Source organism: Notechis scutatus, chromosome 1 (assembly GCF_049901735.1).
Source record: "Notechis scutatus isolate UNSWTSFEM ecotype Mainland chromosome 1, rNotScu1.2, whole genome shotgun sequence".
Lineage (NCBI taxonomy): Eukaryota > Metazoa > Chordata > Lepidosauria > Squamata > Elapidae > Notechis > Notechis scutatus.
In genome coordinates, this window is record NC_142009.1 from 116,260,953 (window position 1) to 116,281,681 (window position 20,729).

The following is a 20,729-nucleotide window of genomic DNA, read 5'->3' on the forward strand; positions in this document are numbered from 1 at the left end:
ACAAATATAATCCTCGCTGCTGTTACGACATGTAATGTTAATTAAATACATACATTTCCTATTAAATTTTTCTGATATTATACTTAATAAAAACAGTTCAAGTTTAAAATCTACATGTTTCCCTATCATCTTTTCTAGCCACCTGTGTATCTTTGTCCAACATTTTTTTTGCTTTAGCACAAGTTCACCACATATGATAAAATGTGCCCATTTTTTGATTTTTCAATACATTTTGATGCACTGAACAGAAATGATCCCAATGACACATACTTGATACATGTTTGATTTATCCCAGTTTATAGAGTATTCAAAATACCAAACTTTGTATTATTAGAAAATAGTATAAGAAATAGAGTTTTCTCCCATCCTACAAAAATAGGATTGTATATGTACAGAGAAATATCTTGGATGTCTCTACTACATAACATCATTGATGTTTCCAGAATTTCAAATATTTCTCAAGAAGTTCCAAAGTGAAATTAAAAATAAAAACAGGAATATTATTTATATATATATATATATGGCCTTCAGCTTTGTTCGGGTATTTTCCCACATCATTTGGAAGCCTGCACTCACAAACAAAAAAATCTCCACACCACAAGCCAGGCAAACACCTGGGCACAAACAGATCCCCCCTGATACTTCCAGCTCAAACACATCCCAACCAGGCACCCAGATGAAACCCAGCTTCCTAACTAATGATAGCCGTCCATTTACCCGAAGCCAAGCTGCACTAAAGGCCTCCAATAAAGCAACACAATGCTGCCAGCCAATCAAGATACAAAAAGAGCCAAAAAACAGACAGAAGATATTAGAGACACCAATCAAGCAGAACACAGCAAACTCCGAGACCAATAAACACAGACCAAGACTCCCAACCAATCAGGATGAAGAAAAAACCATTCTGGCACAGCAATAGGCTGCCCCAAATTTAAATCTGAAAACCACTGTAAAAGTCTGACTCACAGACGGACACAATACAGAAGCCTGATGATGGCAGATGAGATTCTGCTGAAACGTTGCTACAACTTTAAAAGCACCACTACTATGACGTGGGAAAATACCCGAACAAAGCTGAAGGCCATACATGTAAGTACCCGCGAAAACTTAAGAAAAAAATAAATAAATATATATATATATATATATTATATACACACACACACACACACACACACACACACACATACATACACTTAAGTTTTCGCAGGTACTTACATGTATGGTATTCAGCTTTGTTCGGGTATTTTCCCACGTCATTGTAGTTGTGCTTTTAAAGTTGTAGCAACGTTTCGGCATAATCTCATCTGCCATCATCAGGCTTCTGTATTGTGTTCGTCTGATGGACACAATACAGAAGCCTGATGATGGCAGATGAGATTCTGCCAAAACGTTGCTACAACTTTAAAAGCACAACTACAATGACGTGGGAAAATACCTGAACAAAGCTGAATACCATACATACATACATACATACATACATACATACATACATACATCATAGTACATAATTTAAAGGTTTAGCAAAACATAATTGAGGATCCATATAAATGTTCATAATTTATAAAATGTTCATAAATTTCCATAAAGTCTCTTACTGGTCTCCATGCATTATATTGAAAAAGACACTAAGAGAAACTACAAATGCATAATATAATCTAATAAATATGAAGACATTAAAATAAGAACATAAACTAATTAACTTCTTTCAGACTGGACCATTACAACTGTATCAGGAGAAAATTATTTTGCTATATTTCTAAATGATGGTAACATTTGATCAAAAACATATATTTCTATTTTAAACTATTCAATTCTACTGAAAGGTTTCCTATATGGATATTTAGCGCCATCTATTGACTAAATAAAACTATCTCCTATATCTACAAGATTAGAGCTTTTCAAAGTACAGGGAGGAGGAGGAGGAGGGAGGAGGAGGAGGAGGAGGAGGAAATGAGTTACAGAAAAAGGAGTGAAATTTATGAAGGAAGGGCACCTTGAAGTTAAGTGTATTTGGAACTGGTCTCTGTCTCCATAATAGACCACTTAGAAACCCCATAAACACTATATAATGGAAGCAAGGTACAATACAACTACTAAGTCAGTGAATAGTTATTTTAGGGCAGAGGTATCCATATATGAATTTCTGCAATTCTCCAGTGAATAAAATATATGAATAAAACTGAGGAAAAGTGGGAACACTGAAAAAACTCACTTCATTTTGCCTACAAAAGTTGATTTATCTTAATAATACTGTGACCTTTCTAAATTGCTTGGGTCCATTCAGATGGTCACAACCCACAGTTTAAAATCACTTTAAAGGCAATGTTGGCAGAAATAAACTGACTTCTTAGTAATGAACATTTAATAAAATCAAATTGAAAGAGATTCCCAGAATGTACTCTGCGGTGAACTGGGCAGCCAAATGGGAATTGGTATGGTGAGAAAGGAGGTAGCTAAGCCAATGGGTAAAAAGTCAATTATTGGTCTGCATACTATAATCAATACACATTGAAGACATCTAGGCTGCTGTGTATGTGGCTATACAGTAATAATAGCAATAGATACAGAATAATAATAGAATACTTTTATTAGAACTAATCATGTTAGCATAAAATTATGAGCACTGTCCTGGTTGAAAAATAATTACTGTATGAAGAAATTGAAATCTTGGGAACATTTTGGTATTCTGATCTTAATGAAGCCACCCAGAATTTGTGGAGTCAAACAGGATATAAACTATGTACATAAATAAATATATTTTCAATAAGTGCTTTGTATGGATTGTCAGTCAGTGTGTGTATATTTTATAAGTATGTGTTGTGACTTTCAGTGACAAAACGCTGAAGCCTCTAGAACAGGAGTGTAAAATTGGTGGCCCGTGGGCCAGATGTGTCACATGCAGGCCCCACCCACCCCAACTCCACGAAGGGGAAAAACATTGCAAAACGTCACTTGATGGCAACATGATGTGATGAGTTTGACACCCATGCTCTAGAAATTTTTTAATCCAACCCCCCGCCCCCCAGACATATACTGTATTTGCAATTCTATAGTGTTTGAACTTAAACTCATCCATAGCAGCAGCTTTTCTGCTGGCAAAGCATCCAAATACAGCTGTATAAGTATGCCAATATTTAAATTTAAAGCGATAGGCAAGTTTACTGAAACAGGAAAATCTCCCCTTTCCCTTGCCAAAGATGCATCACCCTCAAATTACCCAATGTATTAGTCTTCTGTGCCTTCACTGTTAATGATATTCTCCTTTAGGATCAGGACACTGGTTGTCAAGCACCTTATAAATCAAATAATAAACGATGCAATTCTTTATGTTAGTTTCCCTTCTTTTTCTGTAACGTAAGGGTATAGTGTTAGATTTATTTTTCGTCAGCAGATTCATACAGCTGGCAATGACTGTATATTGGATGCAAAGTTACTTATTGCAAATGTATTATAACGAGAAAGGATACGAAAATGTGCTCCAATATGGTGGAATGGCAGAATTCCTGGCTTCAGAAATAATAATCATTTATAAATCTCTTCCTTTGCATGATAATTATATAACTCTCCTACATTGATGGATAAAAGCAGACACAACGCTAGAAGTTAAACTCATGTCTGCTTTACTTTACTAAAATTATGTCTCATTTACTTTGGCCATGTCTTGCAGGCAAATTCACTGGAGAAGGCAATGATGCTTAGGAATGGTTAGTGGAACAAGAAGAAGGGACAAGCAAAGAACACGTTGGCTTGACAACTTCAAATCTGGTACAAAGTTGAACATCCAACAATTGAAAAACGTGCTTGACAAGGTAGCATGGAGAACATATGCCTATAAAGTTGCCAAGAGTTGGGCACAACTAAATGGTTTAAACAACAACATTATTAATGGATATTATTGAAAAACAATAATATGTTTCCCTTGTCATCTTCTCACACCATCACTGTATTTTTCATAAGCAGAAAGAGAAACGTGATCAGAAAGAGAAACATATTTGTAGTGAGTTAGCACATAAAGCATTGATTAGTTCTGGGGAAAAGTTGCTGGATTCGAATTCTATGGAGTCTCACAATGTTTAGAAGTCTGAGCAACAGTAATAACCTAAATTCATGCATTGGCCATCAATAATAGCAGTTTCAGTAGAGAAGCCACTCCCTGAGAGGCATTAGTGCAACCTGCTCTCATAATTTGTTGTTTTTTTTTTACAAAGAAAACAAATGAAGTATATGGATGTGGGTGGGGAAACTATGTCTTTATTTTCTGAATGGAGTGAACAAAGAGGTTTAGGTTTGGAACCTGTATTCCTGACAGAGTCGCAGGCTTAGCAAGAACAGGATGGAAAGGCTGGCAGGACAGCAGGATGAAAGAAGTACAGGGCGATCAAAAGGGCAGAGAGGATGAGGAAGATAGGGATGTGGCAGGAGTTGATTTGATGCGCCCCTGTGGTCGAGATGCAGGTGAGCTGCTACGCATCCAAATTTTGATCAAATGACCACAGGAGTGTTGCAATGGTCATAATCTACCTGTAATGCAAATGTTGTAATTATATTCGTGAGAAAGACTTGCTGTAGCAAAACCTAAACCAGTGTTACTCAGGAAAAGCATGGAAAATACAAAACATAATTTTCATTTCAAAAGTAGTTGTTGTTCATTCGGTTCTTTAATTTGCTTATTGGTTTGTTTTTATTTGATTGCTTTATCTGCACGGACTATGGAAGCTGCACAAAACCAATACGGTGCCTAAAAGCAGACATGATAGGATGATATAAAGCTAAACATAATAGGGGAAACCTTAAGACCGCAACCAAAACAGGCCACATACCAAAGTCCTCAGTCTATTTGAGAGCTTCAGGATGCCAGACTTTATGCCTTGAGGGGCTTTATAGGTGGCAGCCAGCACCATGAATTGTGCCCAGAAGCTCACTAGTAACCAGTGTAGCTTGCATAGCAGAAGTGCTAAACGTAGGCATAATGAGCTCAACTCTGAATTGCTCATGCCATTACATTCTAGACCAGCTGTCGCTTTTGAAGTCAGGCCCATGTACAGTACATTGGGGTAGTCCACATGTAAAATGACCAGCTTTGTACATACATGCACTTTATATGTATGTATATGTGTACAATCTTGGGCACGAAGCCAGCTGGGTAGGCTTGGACCAGTCTTTTTCTCTCAGTCCTAGGAAGAAGAAAGCGGCAAACCACTTCTGAAAAACATTGCCAAGAAAACTTCAAGGAGGTGTCTAGGCTGTCTCTGAGAACTGAACATGACTGAAAAAAGAAAAAAAATGTGTGTGCATGCACACATGCACACACGCACACACACACACACACAAAGCAATATAAGTCTGTCCATAGAAAGTAATTGGTTGGGAGACTGCAACAACAGCAGGGGAATTGAGCAATGAAAGATGTCGTAGCCTACAGTCCTAAATGAATATTTTGCAAGCGGTGGTCAAAGCATCTCACTCCAAACGGGTCCTCTTAAGTTTGCTTGTGGTCCAGCTGGCATGAGTACAGGACAAGCAGAGCTGAAAGAGATAGTGCAGGTAATCCCTTAGACTCCCTTCTCCAGACTTACATTTTTCCCTGACAAAACCAAATCCTCAGCTGAGCAATTTAACAATTTTTACAAACTTTTAACAAAATGGTTCCCACTTACATTGGAAATTGGGTAGTATTTTCTCCCTTACATATAAGCTACATCCCAATTCGAGAAATCATGAAACTCAATTATTTTAAGAAAATATGAGCTTTGAACTATTTCTTAAGCAATGTTTGATTTGTAGCAATGTGTAGGTTAATTATTATACCACATTTATTAAAGGTTTGGTGTACAGGAAACATACCAGAACTTTTCCTTTTTTTTCTTTTTTTCTTTTTAGGAACAAGCTGCTCTGTTCTCATTCTGCAGCTTCATTCATTTTCAAAATCCAATCTATCTATGCAAGCTTTTTTTTTTTTTTTGCTTTATTTGTTTAGGTTTATATTTCTAATGCTAATATCTACTCTCAGGTGGGATATAATCAATATCAACATACAGAAACATAGCATCCTTTCCACAAGCAAGCATTATAAGATCTGCAAGGAATATATTTGGATTTAGAAGAGAAAAAGCCCTTCCCCCAAATAAAGTATAAAATAGCATTTGTCATTCAAGTATGTATAACAAGACTGAAATGTATTACCTTGCTGTTTAGCAGCTTAATAATTGTATGAAAGCTGATGGTTTAAAGAAATGACAGATGAGTGAAAAATCATTTTGAGCTGACAGGTGGGCTTACTAGAACACTGCAGTGATGTTACTGCTTGTTTTTCCACTCAACTGGGAAAGTAAATAATTCAAGCTGTTTTTGCATCACTTGTAACTCAAAATGGTTGAATACACTGAACTTTAACATATTTATCTGTAATTTAACATTGAAGCATGAGCCAAATTTTATCAAAGAGATGTTGCAGTTGAAACCAGGATTTTGATATATCTTCCCTCCCTTGTCTACGCAATACACAATATACATGATTGTTAATTATTACTTATATTAATGATGAACCATATCAATTTAACATTATTCCACCAAAAGAATTGCAGAAAATGCCTATCCATTCTGGGTAAAAAAAAAAAAAGTTAATTTTTTTTTGCAGACAAAATTAATATATTCACTGTCAATTACAAGTACACTAAGCATGCATATTGACAGTATCTTTATTTTTCTAATATTTAACATTAACCCAGTGTCATGAGGCCCTCACTGGTTCATGGAATCCATCAACCGACAGTACACAATATGTTCTTGTAATTTTTTTTCTCCTCTTTTTTTTAGTAAAATAAAGGAAGTTATTGGTTTCTCTTCTCACTTGCTTGTTTCATTTTAAAAAAATTAAGCAGCATTTCCTAACAACAGCCAAACAAGCCATACTGTATTCCTTTCCTGGTATTCTTTCATCTTTCTCTAATCGAATAAGTATAGTCAAGTGGCAAGACAATTATAAAACAAAAGCTTTATTTATATATATATATATATCTGTCCAAGCTTTTTAAAGGTACATATCACTCTTCAGGATTTACACAGATCCCTAATGTTAATGAAATATGTGGACTGCTGTTCCTTTGTACTTAGGGCCAAGTGAAGATGTTTGGCTGGTAGTTTATCTCAAGCTTGTTGAACATGGTCTTCAATTTCCCATGAAAGCCATCTGCATGAGGAAGAAATACCTGTAGAAGGAATCTTGAGACCCTTCTAGACCACTTCAGTGGTCTTTTTCTGGACCCAGCCCCAGATCACACAAATCTGTAGCACTGCAAAACTGCCTACTCACGTGATGGCGAACCTATGGCATGTGTGCCGGAAGTAGCATGCAGGGCCACTTTTGCCAGTACGCGAGAAGTCACCCGGAAGAGCCCCACTGTGCATGCACACATACCGCGTGTCCGCCAGCTGATTTTCGGGTATCTGGTGCACATGCGAGGGGGGCGGGTGTGCACAGATGTGCGCACATGCGCAGAGATGCGTGGCACACGTGGGGCATGCGCGCATGCACAGAGATGCGCTGCACATCCGGGGGAGTCACACATGCATGCACAGGGGGCATGGGGGGGCACGCGCATTGCCTTCTGGCCTACTCCATCTCAAGACTTCCATCCTTATTTTTGCCTTCCTCTCACATAATTTCTTTAAGTGTCACCAGCTTTTCCTCTTCTTTGTCTACATTGTAGCAGCTCCTCCTTTCTTATGAGAAAAGTAGCAGCTGTGAAAATTTTTTACTAACATTTACTAACTAAAAAAACACACACATTTCATTTTACTTTCATAATGACTTTATTTTCATAATGAACTTTTCTAAGTATTCTTTGTTTTTAGTAAACAAAGTAGTATTGCCTGCACATCTTTTTTTTAAATATTTTTGCTCTCTAGTATGGATTCCAGCTGTCACCCTTTCAAGACTGTCTTTTAAAATATTTACTGTATAAATTAGAAATGATGTGTGTCATTGTTTTACTCCCGTTTATATTCTGAACCACTCAATTTCTTCAAATTAAATTCTGATATTGTTTTGCTCATAATAGCAGTAGCAATAGCACTTAGGCTTATATACCTCTTCATAGTGCTTTATAGCCCTCTCCAAGCAATTTACAGAGTCAGCATATTGCCCCCAACAATCTGGGTCCTGGAAGGCTGAGTCAACCTTGAGCTGGTCAGGATCAAACTCCAGACTATGGGCAGAGTCGGCCTGCAATACCACACTGTGCCACCATGGCACCCTTCCTAATAAAGGTTTCTCATTAGAATAATCAGACATGTACCCATTAGTCTTAATGTGGGACACACTTCGGTATGATCTGCACAAGCAAAAGCCTTGTTATAATCAATAAAGGTAACCAAACTTCCTTCCAATTTTCTTGCTTTTTTGATTAGCCTGTTTTTGTTGTTGGCATTCTGATCTCAAGTCCCTCTATCTTTTCTGAAATCTGCCTGGCATTTGGCATCTCTTTTTCCATATGGCTCTATTCTTATTTGTAAGAGTTTAAAACTGCTAGCATGTGGGGAAAAATGTTGAGCTTGAGTAACTTACATGTTTTGTTTGCACTTCTCATCTCATCATACTGATCTTTTCCAATTTCTAGGACACTCTTGTTCTCTATTTGTTGACATAGAGCTAACACTTTTTCTCTCAAAGCTATAAACAATTCACTGGCCATCTGAATCTGTACTTTTCTAATTCGCAGATCTATTGTCTAACATACACAATTGTGTTTGTCATATATTCTCTGTTTGCAAATGTTTTTGTCATTTTATAATTCTCTTTAGGGTTTTGATATAGTTTTAAAATCTTCTTTTGCCTCAATGATTTCTGTAAAAATTGCTTCAGGGTTATACTTGTGTAATCTTTCACCTTAGTGATATTTTTTTTGTAACATCTCTAGTCTTTTCCACTATTTGTTAACATACTGAGATACTTTTCTTGTTTGATATTTAAAATTTTCATTCAGGCACTGTGCAGTCTTTTTATTGTCTAAAGCATTCCCTTGCTGGCAATAACAGTTCTAAAAGCCATAGGGGATTTTCTTCTTTGAAGTTGTAAGATTTTTCTTCACTTTTTCACATTATGTCCTATTCTTCTCCTTAGGTTTTTCTCATACATATTAAATCTGTTCCTTAGATTGTCTTCCGGGTCAAATCTTGCTGGCATACTTATCTATGCTCTTTAATTTTCTAACCTTAAAATGCTTATTTGATACAAATAATTCATATTCTATTCACCAATTTGCAGTTTGAAGAGACCTGGAGGGCCAAATAATATTGTTGATATTGTGCATATTATATTTCCCCTGCTGCAATGTATTTACTTCCATGATATACAGTTGTACAGTTATTGTGTTTGTTATATAAATATATTTATTACATTTATATGCTTCTAAAAGATTCATGAGGGCTTACTACAATATAATGCACAGTTAAAATATCCATGGTAAAAGAACAAGATACAGTTTATTTATATAAATCAACTCAAAGCCACAAAGTTATATCCAATCCCAAGTAGTTACAATCCTGTTAGATGGTGCATAGTCACTTGTCAAAGGTCCTCGGGAAAAACCATAGTCTACATTAATGTCTAGAAACTAAGCTTCTAGAGCAGTGCTTCTCAGCCTTACCCCTTTAAGATTGGTGGGTTTCAACTCCCTAGGGAATTCTGGGAAATGAAGTCTATGCATCTTTCCTTGGTTTCATCTCCTCTCCCTCCCATCCCCCCACCGTGAACATGAGCATCACAAACAGCTTCTCTAGGGATATCTCTTGGACCAGTTGATTCTGATTTATTCAGACAAATCCTAAAATTCTAGTCTTCCCATTTCTTTGTCAGACTTCCCTTTCTAGCAATCTATGGAATATATTTCTCAAGGTCTGATTAATAATATTAGTAATAAGTTACAGCACAAATATTCCAGTAAATATTCTACTTTCAAATAAGAGACCTATTTATAGGTTTACTCCAGTCTCTCACATTTTAGTGCAACATGGACAAAACTTTGTCTCATTTGTGAACGAAGGGCAGTCTGCATCCATTTATTGCCTTCAGTAACTACTCCTAAACTTTTTCTCAGTATCAGAAGTTATTCTCACGTTCCTAACTTTTGCATTCGGATCCCCATTAACACTAGGTTGTTTCAAGGTGTTGCATTAAGTATTTCCTTCAATTTGGTATAGAATTCCTCAGTATGTTCTGTTATTACATCAGTGGTAAATGCAACCACTGGTATATTGTTTATTGGATATCTGCTGTATTATTTGTTGGGTTACAGTTGAGTATATTTATCAACAGCATTGCAATCCCATTATTTCATATGATCATACCCTGAATAGGATATCATGTAAACTTCTGATGTAAACTGGTTCATTCCAGTATATGCAAGTTCACTTCTTCATAAAACATCCAATTTGGTGTGCTTTCTTTCCATGTATATTCAAAAGAACTCTAAATCAGTTTGTGACTTTACCCCAACTACAACAAACCAGTTCAAGCAAGCTGGCAAGAGGTTTTATTCCTTTGCAGGTAGAGACAACAAGAAGTAATGAGAACATCTGATTAAAGTCAGCTCTGAGCATCTGCCGACTCAACATCACTCGTGTCGGGGGGCACCTGTGGTGGCCAAGTGCTAAGGCAGGACTTCCCTCAGACCCTCCATCACTCTCATTAAAAACTTCCTTCCCTTCATTTTCCTTCCTTCTTCCTTCTCCTTTCTTCTTCCCCTCTTTCCTTATTTTTCCTTCCTTGCTCTCTTCCCATCTTCCCTTCTTTTTCTTTGTCTTTCCTCTTTCCCTTTCTCTTTTCTTCTCCCTTTTCGCATGCTCAAATGCAAAAGGGGAAACAATTCTCCTTTTGTTTCATTTTTAGTTTGTTTGATAGTCCTCCGCCAGCAAAAAGGGGGCCCGCACCCCGTTTTCAGCTGCGATGGCCTCCGGCAGCCCTCTGCCAGCAAAAACGGAGCTGGGGGGGGGGGCTGCACACTCCGTTTTCACTGACAGAGGGCTGCAGGAGACCGTTAGGGCCGAAAATCGGATGCATGGGGCTGCGTGTGCCCTCCCGAACTCCTTTTTCTCTGGCAGAGGCACCACAGGCCAGTCCTTTGCTGCTTCCAGACCAGCCCTGCAGGCCAGATCTAAGCACACAGGCCTTGAGTTTGACACCCCTACTCTAATGATATAGTTCAACTTGGGCCTTCTGTAGATGACATCGTTCCCATATCGTCAAAAGCCCACTGAACAATACTTGTTAGGTTTTTATCTATTTCAGTAATTAATGCTATTAATGCTATTAATTCAGTAATTAATGCTGGAATGAGAGCCCTATATAAATGCAACAGTCAAGCATAGAGCAGAGGATTAGGCTATTGATGGTAGTAACAATCACATGAATGGATGCATTCTTAGCAGAAACAGAACAGGAATCTAATTAATACTAAATCCATTAATTATAAATCCAGATATTATGGAAAAAATGTCAAAGAAAAAAGGAATAACTTATTTTATCCTTTATAGTGCAAATAACTGTCTAATGTTCTGGTCACATACATTTGTAAATCCAAAATAAAACAAGTGCATCTTCAGTTTCTAGCCAAGTAAAGTGGAACATTGTGTCAGCATTCTCTTTGGTTGGAATACTTGTGTCTTTCAAGGCAATGAACCCTTTGAAGATTGAAACGTCAGAATGAAGTCTAGTAATAGGTTCAGGATACAATTCTACATTTTATAATCTATGAGTTTGACCTCTCCAAATCCCATTCAATTTTCAGAGCAGGAGAAAACAGCTTGAAAGATATTTGACATGAGATCTGTCATGTATAGTTGCTAATAAAATTATGTTGTTAAATATGTGCTGTGTTTTCTCATAACATTTCTCCAGTAAGAAAGAAATCTTTTACTATTTCCCCAAAAGTCAGGGTATATATTCAAGCTATACCCAGGGCCCTGTTTCCCCCATCCAGTCGTATCCTACTCTAGAGCACGATGCTCATCTCTATTTCTCAGCTGAGGGAGACAACATTGTCCAAAGACATTTCTGTGATCATGTGGCCAGCATGAGATATACCCAGGAGCACAGAACACTGTTACCTTCCCACCAAAGTGGTATCTATTTATCTATTGCATTTGCGTGCTTTTGAACTGCGAGGTGGGCAGGAGCTGGGGCAGATAACGGGAGCTCACCCCACTGCATGGCACTTGTGTATCGAACTCAGGCTGTTTGCTTTCCAGCTGACAAACTCAGTGGTTTTTTTACCACAAAACCTATTATAAAAGCAGTGGTCAGTTTAAAATATTTGTTACTCAGGCAGAAATTACAGTGGTAAATATAACTTACAGAGAGCATCAACCATGGAAGAGAGCATTTACATGCACAGGACAAAAATGTTCCTAAAGATCTGATTTCCTGATTCTGTATATGCATATTCTCTTTAGCTTTTGGCTAGGAGACTATTATAGATGTAGGTACATAAATGTACCAGGCAACACATACATGGCTCACACACTACAGTTTCAAGCACAGAAATGTATTATTGAGATAACTATTGGTTCATGCTGTTGACATAAAGAAGGAAGCTAAGGACTTGATTGGGAGGGGGGAAAAACTAATTTAAAAAAAAAATCTAAGATGAGGTAGTGAGGCTGAAGATAGAGGGCAGTGTAAATATCAAACAGGTTGTCAAGTGCATGAGATCCAGAAAACAAATTATAATATTAGATATTTCTGTATTTCTTTACTGCTATTCTTGTGGAAATTTGTATTTTTGTAGCCCAAATATGGTAGCTGTAGATAAAAGCATAAGGGAGAAAGCCATTTGGAAAAAGTGTATTTGGTGAGTTTTCCTTCTGCAGATTAAATTGCAAGTTTGTTAATAAATAATGTATATATTACATATATTTGAGTTTATTTCTAAAACATTACAATGAATAATAAAAAAAAAATCTAAATTGGAAATAGGAATCCAACTAGAAGGCAAACAGACTACTGGACCACAAGGAAAACAATGCTAAAGGGCAGACATGCTATATTAATTACTTTCACCAGTCCTCACTGCAGAACATTTAGGATACTGATGCTTACCTGAACAGACTTTTCAAATAACAATGGCAAGAAATTAAGCTTTAAGCTTTATCAATGAATTAAAAATTGACAGATCACCAACTTTGAGATATCTACCTCATAGTTTTGAAGAAATTCAAATGTGAAATAAAGATTGACATTTTTATTAGATGATGGGGATATGGTCAAGTTAACATTCTTTTTTTAAAAAAAGATGTAGGTAGGGAAAGACTCAGAAGTTACAGGAAGGTTAGCTTTGTACATATTCTTAATTTATTAAAAGCATTAATTAAAATTATTAGGCAAATGGATGAAGAAGTCTTGTTAATGGACTCAGTACATTTACTATTGCAATAACCCATCATTTTTAAATCACAGAATGTTGCTTAAGCACCAATTGATTCAACACCTGCATATTGTGTTGAACTGTATCACTGATTTACAAACCACAACAGCTTTTTCACACAACACAATTATCTTTGAGGCTTCATTTGTCAGGTGAGCCCAACTACCTGTTTTGCACACACCAATAATCTATCATAATGAACCACATTGTGGTCCTCAAAATATAATGCAACTATAATGTATATGAAGGCTACACACACCAAAACTTTAAAATAGGATACAGTACATGAAGGATGTGACGTTAGGATTAAATAGGAAGTATTTACTGCATTTATTTATTATTGAGTATTATTCTGCATAAATCATCCTTATGAATCTATCCAATATAAAATGATTTGAAAATGGCTTTTGTAAACAGTGGCCAAGATAATAAACCCATGCAAGTAGTATCATACTGATTTCTGTCTAAGTAATAGTATGATTAATTAGAAAAATCAACCTTTCCTACATACCTCCCTCACAGAAGCAAAATCATTTTGAACTCTAAAAACAAAAGTAATGTATTTTTGTAACTTGCATCACTGTTAAGAAACTTCATGTAAGTTATATATACTTGGCTGGATTTCCAGAGTACACTGGAGCATAAACTCTTTAGCCATATTTTACTCTGAGGGCTTATGGGAACCTAGAATCCTGTACATTCATTTACAGTTTCAGTGTGACTACAAGTGAAGAAAGGTGAAGGTAAAAGAGGATGTCCGGCAAAACTAACACCCAGTTTGATTAACAGCTTCAATAGCTGGAATTACCATGGCACAGAAGAACGGAGAGACCTGATGAGAGACCTGCCGATGGATACATTTAACAGCGCAGTCTTGAACTACACACCCTAAACTTGGTACTATCTCTGCATTTTCGAGCAATCACATTTAGACGTAAGGCGTTATTGGTTATCTGCTAAGCTGCACCAGTAGTAATATTCAACTGTTATATTAACGTCGAAAGAACTTGAAGCTCAGGAAACATAACAGAAACAGAAAAACGGAGGAACAAGATTGGCTTTCACATTTTGCAACAGAAAGTTAAAAACACGGATTATTTTACACGCGTCCACCACGTGAAATAGGATCTAGGATACGCACACTCCCGGTGCAATAAAACAAGCAAAGGGCAGAACTAAGTTAACGGGGAAGGAAGGACCGTCTCTGCTGAGCAACCCATTCAGACCTGGTTTAAAAACGTCGTTCCCTCACGTGGTTAAGCGCCTCGTTCCTTCCCCGACGAGCAAAGGGGGGAAATCCCGATGGTGACAGGCGTCCCCTTTAGGCATACGGGGGACTTTCTCCGGTTTTACGGCCCCTGGAGGGCTATTCGGTTCGTCTGCTCCGGGTCACCTGATTCGGCGGGGAGGGGGGTGGGAGAAAAAAAAAAAGCCCCAGGTTCCACGAAAGAACGAAAGAGTCAACCGGGAGGAAAGACAGAGGTGTGTTCTTGCCAGGCGGAGAAGCTTTAGCGTATCGTACGCCTGCCAGGCATTCGCCCATTCCTGCTCTAAGGGCCACCCCGGGGAACGCATGTATCCGCGCTCGCCGGAGATTAGGCTGCCAGGCGAGCAAGCGGAGATTAAGCTAGAAATAGCGGCAGCTCTTGGGCGTGGAAAAAGCTGCGCTCCGCCGGAGCCGCCGCAGCCTTAGCGCATCTTCCTCTCGGCCAATCCCCCCTCACCCTTCGCCAGCCTCCTTGCACCTGAGGGAGAGGCCAAGTGCGCTCTAGGCGCGCCTTCCCGCGCGCTGGAGCAAAGCGCCCGGTGCGAACTGGGGGAGAAGAGGAGGAGGAGGAGGAGGAGGAGGAGGGATTCTCGGCGCAGCTGCTGCCAGCCGGGCGGGGGCAAGAAGGGTTGCGGCGGGAGGATCGGCGGCGACGGGGGCCTTTCTCGAGACCCGGGAGCTAAGCAGGGGAGAGGAAGAGGCACGGCGGCGCGCGCCGGGAGGACGGGGAGCGTGTTGACAGGTTCGCCGCGTTGGGTTCCTCTGCGTTCCCGGGAGTGGGGGGCGGGCGGGCGGGGGAGAAGGAAGGCCTCGCCGGCGTTTAGCAGTCTTCAGCATGGGTGGGGGTGGGGGAATGTGGAATGAGGGTGTCGCTGTGCCCGGATAACCAGACGCGGCTGGTATCGTCGCTCCCTACGCATTGGAAGTGCTGGTAGTGTGTGTGGGGGGGATTGCATTGCAGAGCAGGAAAAACTAGGGATTTGGGTAAGGGAAGAGAGCCGAAGGAATGGGGGTTTTGGGGTGTGTGATGTCGGGGTGGGGTTGGCCGGGCTCTGGGGAATGGAGCGGCCTGCGGGTTGTCTCGTCTTCGAGGAGGGAGCTGCTGCCCTGTGGACTGGGGAGGAAAAAAGGCTCCGAGAGGGCATAATATGGCGCAATGATATAATCTCTCCTCAGACAGCGGAGTGGAAACGCAGGGCGACCGGGGGGGTGGGGGAGAACCGGTGCTGCAGTGGAAACCGGCTGCAAGAGGAAGCCGGGGTGGATAAGTGGCCTTGGCCGAATGGGAGACGAGCTATTAAATTCATTCTGGGAGCCCTCTTGAGGCTCGGATGGGAAGGCCTGCGCTTTGGAGACGCGGGGTGGGTGGGGGAGCCTTTTCTCGTGCCCTCCCTCCAACATAAATAACGGAGAGGGAGGTGGTAGTTTGCAGTAACCGCCATCATATTGATCAAGGGATGCAGTTCACAGAAGGAAAAGGAATCTCTCCCCCCCCCCCCACACACACACCTTAACGTCTTAATCGCCTGAGTCATATTTCCTCTTTATTCCCCCATCTCTAAAACATCAGTGGCCACACATTTCAGTGCAAACAGTTACACAACAGAAAAGATGGGGGTTGGGGAAGGAGTGAACTGAGTCAGGCTTTACAGGGAATCTACTTTTAATGGACAAAATATCTTGTCTTGTCTTTTTCTCCTCCCCTCAATTGTTTTCCACCCCTCCCTTCTTTATAGAAGTGGCAGCAGTCCTAGAATTAGTTGAAGATGTCAGGTCAGACGCTGACAGATCGCATCGCAGCTGCTCAGTACAGCGTTACAGGATCAGCTGTAGCCAGAGCGGTCTGCAAAGCAACCACACATGAAGTGATGGGCCCCAAGAAGAAACACCTGGATTGTAAGCATCTTTTTATATGCATGGTCATGTGTCACTTTTAAGCATACAATTCAATACTCCTCAGACACCAATCTGCTGTCTTGATGAAGCTTTATGTGAGGCGTCTTGGAAAAATGAATTTGTTGTTGCATAAGTTTTGAAGTTAAGTTTGGCCATTTTCTTCATTTTGAATAGCAGGATATCTTGTGAATCTGGAAAACAGTGAAATATCCATGCTTGCTTTGGTTAGCTGAATTCAGTCCAGAATTAGTGTTTGGCTTAACTAGCAATGTAAAATTCTTTTCAAATAGAATTTTGAACATAGTGGAATTGAATAGTTCTTCATCATTGTAATCTCTGTAATGATTCATTGTGTATTAGGAGTGTTAAACTAGAAAAGGCATAATTCAAATGGATATCTTCATTATTCAGAATCCAAAACTCAGTTCTTCAACAGTTATCAAAGCAAACTGTTGCATGTTTTGTTGGACATGGTTATATTGGCAATACAGGTGGGCCTTGTTTAGTGACTGTATGCTGTTCGAATGATGAAAAATAATTTTAGGACCAATCCTTGCAGGTTTGTAAAGCAAAGAAAGCTGAAGTAAGATTGTAAGCACAGTTATGATTTTAATAAGCAACCACTTCACTTAATGATCAGATTCGTGGTCCCAATTGTGATTGTTAAATGAGGAATGCCAAATGTATGTACTATATTTTGTAGTGAGTTTTAATTCCTTCTGGTATTTTAGCTTGATCTTCTATCCTATGATATATCAAAATGAGTTATCACTTTATGTTAAGAGTGGACATCAATCTATAACATTCTAGGTACTATTGAGTTACAGCTGTTACCATCTGTACCCATGATTCATAGGTTTTATATTCATCTGTTGGGTCACCGGTTCTTTTCTCCTGAGTTAAACATTGATGGACAGTCAGTGCTATATATATGATTTTGTGTTTGCAGGTTGTGGAGCTAAACCAGTACTAGTAGGAATGAGAAGATACAGCCACATGTATAGTTTTTATAATGTTTTTGTCCATTTATGGTCAATCTTTCCATAATCTCAAGGTGAACAAGTCTACAGACAATACATGGCAGTGGCAGATTTGTTATGAAAATATAGAAGCTATCCTTTTCCAACAACTCTCTGCAAAATAGGATATTTCTCATGTGGAAAGTCACAGAAAACCATATGTACTGCCCCATATTCTGGGCTCCTTTTAATTGAAAATTTATTTTTTTCTGGTCGCACCAAACAAATAAGTGTTAAGAAATCAAATCACGGTGGAGTAAAATATTTTATCAGTTCACATTGTCACTTTGAAGAAGAAACAAAATGGCCACCCTCCCAAACAGCACTATTCAAGAAGGAGTAGAGTTTTGTGTTCCAGTTTGCCAATTATACGAGGATGTGATGGCGTTTCTTTTTGGCTTAATGTGATGTATGAACTCATTCTAAAAGAAAAAAAATTACATGGTTTGTTGAATTAGTCAAGCCTGAAATCTGCTTACACTTCCTTAAAATCTTTCTGGCCTTATAGGAAAAAATGTGCTTGAATGCTGGGCCAGAGTTACACTCCAGTATGTGTGTGTTATCTCAATCTGATTTAACTTTAAATTTTAAATGGATTGGAAATTGAATTGTTATTATAATTATTTCTTTTATATTTTCTTTTATATTTTATACTTTTTATTTCACATGACAGATTACAATTACACAACTGTATGATATATTGGGATTTTGCGGGTCATACTCAAGGCAGGAGGTTCTAAAACAACAAGTTGTGCTGTTTTTTCATATCTTATTGCAGCTTTTTTTGGGGTGGGGTGTCACAGAATTATAAGGTAGTGAACTCGCAGCAACCCCTGAAGTTGTTATTTCTTACTATGTTTCCATAGCAAGGTAATTAATATGTTGTAACTTAATATATTAAGTTAATAATCTATATAATCCCAAGCAGTCATGCATAGAGGTTCTGATTCTCCACATGCTTCATTTAATAATCAAAACAGTCATTTCATAAAAGGATAATTCAGTAATGTTTGTTGTCAGTCCATTGTTGTTTCTACTTGGTATTTTAATCAAAAATATACTAAATTAGATGCTAATGTTTTAGTAATGTACTAATGTCATTGGGGTAGCATGTGATTTTTGTGGTAGTGAGCAAAATACTGCAATAGATACGGGTAGTTCTTGACTTATGACCACAAGTGAGTCTAAAATTTCTGTTGCTAAGTGAGATTTGTTAAGTGAGTTTTGCCCCATTTTACGACCATGGAGAGCTTGATGGAAAAGCTTATTTGCATTATATTTACCAGTAGTGAAGTATAGGATGGATTAGGAAAAGGCTTGAGGTGCTCTGAATTCTTTTTCTTTAACTGAAGTTCATAGGAAATTACTTTGTGGGGTAACATTGATGTCTTCTACTTGTGCAGCCAGAATCACTTGGTGCTCTTCTATTAATGACCAATTTTACATTTTAGCATCTGAATATCCCATTGCTGCTCTCTGATCTTTCTGTAAAGATGATTGAATATGGTATACCCATAAAGCACAGAAGCAAGAGTAAAATGACAGAAATGTATACTGTGTACATATAGTGATAGTAAAAAATTGAGATTTTATCTTTAAAAATAAATAAGCAGAAGCAAGGCTTACCTGTATGGTAATACTTCCCCTTTTATGTGTCCTGGTTTTTTGGTTTCAAGTGTCTCAGAAAATAATACTAAAATTTTTAATTGTCGTATACAGGTAGTCCTCAACTTACAATGGAGGTTGAGCCCAAAATTTCTGTTGTTAAATGAGACATTTGTTAAGTGCATTTTGCCCCATTTTACAACCTTTCATGCCACAGTTGTTAAGTTAAACACTGCAGTTTATAGGTTAGTAATGTAGTTGTTAAGTCAATCTGGCTTCCCCATTGGCTTTGTTTGTCGGAACGTTGAAAAAGGTGATCACATGACCCCGCGACACTGCAACAGTCATAAATATGAAGCAGTTGCAAGCATCTGAATTTTGATCACATGATCACGGGAATGCTTCGAAGTTCGTAACTGAAAAATGGTCAAAAGTTACATTTTCAGTGCCATTGTAACTTTGAATGGTCACTAAATGAACTGTTGTAAGTCAAGGACTATCTGTAGTAGTAAGATTCTGGTACTTGGGAAGGCATAAGTGCAAAATAAATGAATATGCAGTAAAAGCTTCTGGGACTTTTGCAGAAATTTTCCAGAGTGCACTAGTTCCCTTTTGTGAAGTTAAGACTTGCAGACAAAATAATTAAACCATTGGGGTTAGCGTTTTATGAATGGCTTATTTGGTGCCATAGAATAGATAACAATGTTAACCTAGCTATAAGGGAAAGTTTGGCACTACTGTGAAAAGAAACAAGTCAAAACATCTGCCATTATTGTATGTATAGATGTTAATAATATGCATACAGTGACAATATGATTTTCAAAGAACTGCTTGTTTAGATTTATTTACAAGTGATCTTAATTTGGTTGCCCTCTGCTTTTGATTGATTACTAGTAGAATGATTGCTAGCACTCAAAACACGAACATTTGTAATTAAATCTCACCAGTAGATTCAAACTACAGTATGGCAATTATTAAACATTTTCAGATGATTATGTTTGTATTCTGGCAAGGAGTAGAGCCATTTTAATAATCTGAAATATGAACTGTTAACATATCGGGAGATGTAATGAAAAGCACATTTGATTAGTATTGAATGAAATTTCACAAATAGATTCTGATAACATGTTTCTAACAGTATATATTCAGCATAGCAACCCATTCCTCAGTGTGGATATAGGTCACACCTGGGACAATATGCACATGCAGTGTGATTTTTCTATAGTATTTGAGCAAATACCATAAATACTATCCAAATACTTATCCACAGGCACTCTTTGAAGGGCCTACAAAGATGCTCATTTCACATAATTGAAATAAAATATGGTTAATATGGTTGTACCAGTCCTACATTGAATAACGTTGAATTCCTTATTAAAAATATTAATCTGATAACATATTTTAGACATCATTCCAAGAATATCAAGTCTGTCTGCGGCACTGACGCCTCAGATTTTGAACCTCTGCACCTGCTTCATTGAAAGTAATCAACTCTAATGGTTTTAAATACACTGCTAGAGT

At 38.3% G+C, this 20,729-nt stretch overlaps 2 protein-coding genes across 2 annotated transcripts in view; one reads left to right on the top strand and one right to left on the bottom strand.

Annotated features, from left to right (window-relative positions):
• Positions 1-14,905, bottom strand: part of RIPPLY2 (ripply transcriptional repressor 2) — a 44,366-nt gene extending 29,461 nt beyond the window's left edge. The window contains exon 1 of the mRNA XM_087944054.1: positions 14,674-14,905. Coding sequence (XP_087800180.1) covers positions 14,674-14,750 — 77 coding nt within the window. The 5' untranslated portion in view covers positions 14,751-14,905. The remainder of the gene's footprint in view (positions 1-14,673) is intronic.
• Positions 14,875-20,729, top strand: part of SNAP91 (synaptosome associated protein 91) — a 90,537-nt gene continuing 84,682 nt past the window's right edge. Inside the window, exons 1-2 of the mRNA XM_087944065.1 lie at positions 14,875-15,430; positions 16,425-16,584. Of these exons, the coding sequence (XP_087800191.1) occupies positions 16,455-16,584 (130 nt within the window). The 5' untranslated portion in view covers positions 14,875-15,430; positions 16,425-16,454. The remainder of the gene's footprint in view (positions 15,431-16,424; positions 16,585-20,729) is intronic.